General features: G+C 52.3%; 1 protein-coding gene across 6 annotated transcripts in view; it reads right to left on the reverse strand.

Annotated features, from left to right (window-relative positions):
* rbfox1 (RNA binding fox-1 homolog 1) overlaps positions 1-5000 on the reverse strand; it is a 163698-nt gene that overhangs the window by 41152 nt on the left and 117546 nt on the right. For all 6 annotated transcript variants that reach the window (XM_062532661.1, XM_062532658.1, XM_062532657.1 and 3 more), the window contains exon 2: positions 2342-2587. In XM_062532661.1, the coding sequence (XP_062388645.1) occupies positions 2342-2587 (246 nt within the window). The remainder of the gene's footprint in view (positions 1-2341; positions 2588-5000) is intronic.

The raw sequence follows: 5000 nt of genomic DNA on the forward strand, positions 1-5000 counted from the left end.
ACACACACACCACAGAGGGAGGGTCAGTGAACCTGGCACTGCAGTATGGGACAGCATACAAATAGACATGCACACACACACACACACACACACACACACACACCACCCCTCAGCCTGTCTGTTCAAACAGAGGGAGTGGAGATGGGGGAATAGAGTACTGTACACACTCAAACACAAATATCTCTGCGGTATCCTTCTCATGGTCACATGCACACACACACACACACACACACACACACACACACACACACACACACACAGACCCACACTAGTGTTTTCCCCCTCTCTTCAGCGCTGCGTATTTAAGAGAGTAGCACTAACCCACCCTGACAAAAGAGACAAGGAGGTGAGCCACAGCTAGGCTGCTGAGACGCCACATGCTCCCCTAGTGAGCCAATATTAACCATGGAAACATTGAAAAGGAAAGGGGGAGCAGCCTCTCTGTGTGTGTGTGTGTGTGTGTGTGTCTATGGGGGGGGGTTACTTTTGGGTCTGAGGCCTGCTTTTCCTTTTGCAGATAGAAGGGACGGAACGCCAGTGGAGGAACGACGCGGCTCTAAAAAAGCCCAGCCCAGCCAGATGAGGTCACCCGGCTGGACGGCCGAGCGCCTGGGCTCGCCTCCCCTCTCTCCTCTCCTCTCCTCTCCTCTCCTCTCTTCTCCTCTCTTCCCCTCTCCTCCCCTCTCTCCTCTCCCCTCCTCCCCTCTCTCCTCTCCTCTCCTCTCTTCCCCTCTCTCCTCTCCTCTCCTCTCTTCCCTTCTCCTCTCCTCTCCCCTCTCCTCTCCTCGCCTCCCCTCTCTCCTCTCCTCTCTTCCCCTCTTTCCTCTCCTCTCTTTCCTCTTTCCTCTCCTCTCCTCCCCTCTCCTCTCCCCTCCTGTCCTCTCCTCTTCTTCCCTCTCTCCTCTCCTCTCTACCCCTCTCTCCTCTCCTCTCCTCGGCTCATGCTCTCTCTCTCTCCCATACGTCCTTGCACACGACACACGCAAGGCTCCAGCCAACGAGACGCAGAGTGGGAAAGAAATGGCTTTACCAGATGTGGCAAGTTGTTGTTTTTTTTCTTTCTTTCTCTCTTTCTCTCTCTCTCGCTCTCTCTCTCTCTCGGTTCCCATGTGGCTCACTGCTCAAACCCCTACTCTGGCTGGGTAGGTGGAGAGAGTAATAATAAATTCAACCTCGTGGAGACAAAAGCTCAAATTTTCCTTCGGAGCCGAAAAAATAAATAAATAAATATCCGAAGCATAGAGAATCATCTGTTATAGGAATAGTCTAATAAGCGACTTTCAAAGCACGTTTTTTTTTTTTTTTCAGGCAAGTTTAACTCGAAAACAAACGCAGTAAGCACTTTTTCGCTGTGCTAAAGAGGCACATGACTGCGTGAAACGATACCCTGCCTGCTCCTATCGGAATGGTGCATATTGAAACCATTAAATAATTCCTCCGTAAGGCACTCCGGGTGCTGTGGCATTTTGGCAGGGCTCCTTCCAGCGATCAGTATGGCATTAAAATATTAACCAAAAATGACTTCGCCCGCATGAAATATTAACGGCTGATGCACTGGGTGGAAGATTGAAAACGGTGTCTCCATTCAGCAGTGAGGCTCCTACCCCCCGCCCCCCCTCCCACACACACACACACACACACACACACACTCAGACATATACACACACACACACACTCAGACACATACACACACACACACTCAGACACATACACACTCACACACACACACACACACACACACACACACACACACACACACACATACACACCCACACACACACACATATATACACACACACATCTTGCTCTCATCTCTTCCTCCCAGCCACTGTGAGATGGTATCAGACCATTACAGAATGAGCAGGCAACCGAGAAAGAAAGAGAGACAGAGGAAGGGAGGGAGAAAGAGAGGGCCGAAAGAGAGAGAGAGAGAGACAGAGAGAGAGAGAGAAGGAAGAAATTGAAAGAAAAGGAGAGAGGGAGAGAAATAGGGAAGAGAGAGAGAGAGAAAACAAAGAAATTGAGAGAAAAGGACAGAGAGAAAGATAAGGAAGAGAGAGAGAGAGAAGAAAAAATGCAGGGAAAATGAAAAAAGGGATAGATAGTGAGAGACAGAGAGAGAGAGGGTTAGAGAGAGCGAGAGAGTGAGGAGAAAGAGAGAGAGAGAGATACTGAGGAGAATAAGAGAGAGGGAGAGATAGTGAGGAGAAAGAGAGAGAGACAGACAGAGCGAGAAAGGGAGAAAGAGAGAGAGAGCGAAAGAGAGAGAGGGAGAGTGCGCCCAGACTCCGGGGCTGTGTGAGGCTTGCGGAGCGTGTCCGGTGCCCGGTGCCGCACTTACTGTGGCCGTGCCAGAGACGGTCTGTACGCTGGCGTCGGGCCCGCCGCTCTGTTCGCTGTGCGTCTGTGCAGGGGGGTACAGGTTGAGCGTGTGCTCGCCCACGGGGGTCTGGCCGGGGTAGTCCGGGGCCGGGTGGGGGTGCGCCGCCGTGTACTCGGCCGGGATGCCGTTCTGGGGCGGCGCAAACTGGGCCGAGGGGTAAGGCTGCGCCATGGTCTCTGGCGGGGCTGGGGCGTCCTGATTACCCTGCGGAGACAACAACATGGAGAGGTCAGCTATCATAATGTATCAATATGTACATACACACACATAGAAAATACAGTAGAGAGGTCAGCTACGTATGTACACACACACACATAGAAAATACAGTAGAGAGGTTAGCTACGTATGTACATACACACACATAGAAAATACAGTAGAGATGTCAGCTACAGTATGTATGTATATACACACACACACACACACAGAGAAAATGGAGAGGTTAGCTACGTACACACACACACACACACACACCTACACATACACCATACACATTAAGATCATAAACTTCTACACACGAAGCTAAAGCTAGCCAAGCAGCCCCTGGTCCCACCAAGAGTAGGTGAAGAGTTTAGGTATGCACACACGCACACACACACACACACACACACACCACACAGTACATGGGAAGGTCAGTCATTGTTGCAGGCTATGCTATTAAGATCATACTCCTCTACACACTACAGAAGTAAAGCCAGCCCAGCATCAGATCAGCGGGCCGTACTGCATTACACTGCCCCTGCAAGCAAGTGGGCTCTCACAGCTTCCCACTGTAAGCTTTGACCGAGACATGGAGCCGAATTGAATTACAACCCCCCCCCCCCCCCCCCCCCACACACACACACACACACATCTTCTTCCCCGGTGCACACACGCGTGCCATTGCGTTTGCATGTGTGTGTGTGTGTGTGTGTGTGTGTGTGTGTGTGTGTGTGTACAAATGAACAAGCACACCTGCCTACCGGGCAAACGCATTACACGGCGTACGTAGTGTACGCAACGCAAACCCCTGCGCCGCTACCGCAACGCCAGGCCCTCTTCTGCTGGCACGGCACGAGCAGCTTTATTCTCATTCGATCAGGACCAATTCATCTGTCGCAGAGGCGTCAGGATTATCCACTTACGCACGGAGACGGCCTCCCTGACCGCCACTCAGATGCCACTCGAGGGGGCACACCAGAACCCCCCCCCACACCACCACCACCACCACGACTCTCCCCCCCCTCAAATTGCCACTTTGCATCCTGGAACCGAGGGCCTCTGTGGCACCGTAAATTAGCAGAGGCCGTCGATAAATAGCGACGTACTGGCGCAGAGCAGAGAGTCAACAAGCTCACCGGGGAGGGGGGGGTCCACAGATATGTGACGAGGGACATATGTGTGGCTTTTGAGCGGCCAGAGACGTGTCTGGACGTGGCTCCAGTGGCCTCTGTTGTGTTGTGAGCGGCGCGCGCTTGGTCTCCGCTCAGCTGGCAGTGGGAGCGCTGCACAATAGGGAGCGCTTGAGCCGCGCCGTTTGTTTTACTTAACAGCAGACGCACTCCCCTTCAACAGACAAGAACAACAAATAAATAAAAAGGGGGCCTTCCACACAGTCACACACACACACACACACACAGGGTCTGGTTATACACACACACACGCTCGCGCGCGCGCACGCAGGGTGACATCATGGTCTGATGGCAGTGTGCCATCTGCAGCTTTGCGGCGTTTGCACTCTGGTCCTCAGGCTGAGTCCGACACACACACACACACACACACACACCTTCACCCACTCTCTCTTTCTCTCTCACACACACGCACGCACACACACACTCACTCTCTCTTTCTCTCCCTGTCATACACACACACAAACGCTCACTCTCTCTCACTCTCTCTCTCTCTGTCACACACACAGACACACACACAGACACAGACACACACACACACGCACACACACGCACACGGGAGTCTAACACAAGCTCATTTCCCAGCTCCCGCCTGCCACTCGAGCCAATAGAGTGCATCAAGACGAGGAGCACACAAATGAGTGAGCACTCCAAAACCACACTCTGACACAGCGCCTCCATTCTGGGAGCAACCCCCACCCCATCACCACCACCACCACCACCAGCACCACCACCACCACCGGCACCACCACCGGCACCACCACCACATAAAAACGTGGAAGAATGAGACAAAAGGGAGGGAGGGAGAGAAGGAGGAAAGAAAAATAAGGCAAGGCTGTATTTATGCAAGGGCGTCACTTCAGACTTCACCAAAACAAAAAGCAGGATTGCTGTACGCCAGGGCTCTTCAATTAGCGGCCCGCGGGCCGGATCCGGCCCCCGAGATACTTTGTAGTGGCCCTTGAAGTGTTAGCTGATGTTATTATGAGCAAATCCTTATGATCGGTAGAGACGTAAATAGCTGGTGGAAAACACGATAATGGAGGTGCAGTGATAGGCTACACTGCGAGTAGCGCCTATAAATAATGTTCTGTGAGGTGCGTTGCCGTTGTAGGCTACTTTGTTACTGGATATTATACAAAGAGGTGCCTTGCTTCGTTTTTACGCAGCGTCACCAACATGTTGACGTGCGCCAAATCCAAGCTGTTTTCCTCAAAGCATGAAGCATTTTT

This window comes from Sardina pilchardus, chromosome 3, assembly GCF_963854185.1.
Source record: "Sardina pilchardus chromosome 3, fSarPil1.1, whole genome shotgun sequence".
NCBI classification, from domain to species: Eukaryota; Metazoa; Chordata; class Actinopteri; order Clupeiformes; family Clupeidae; genus Sardina; species Sardina pilchardus.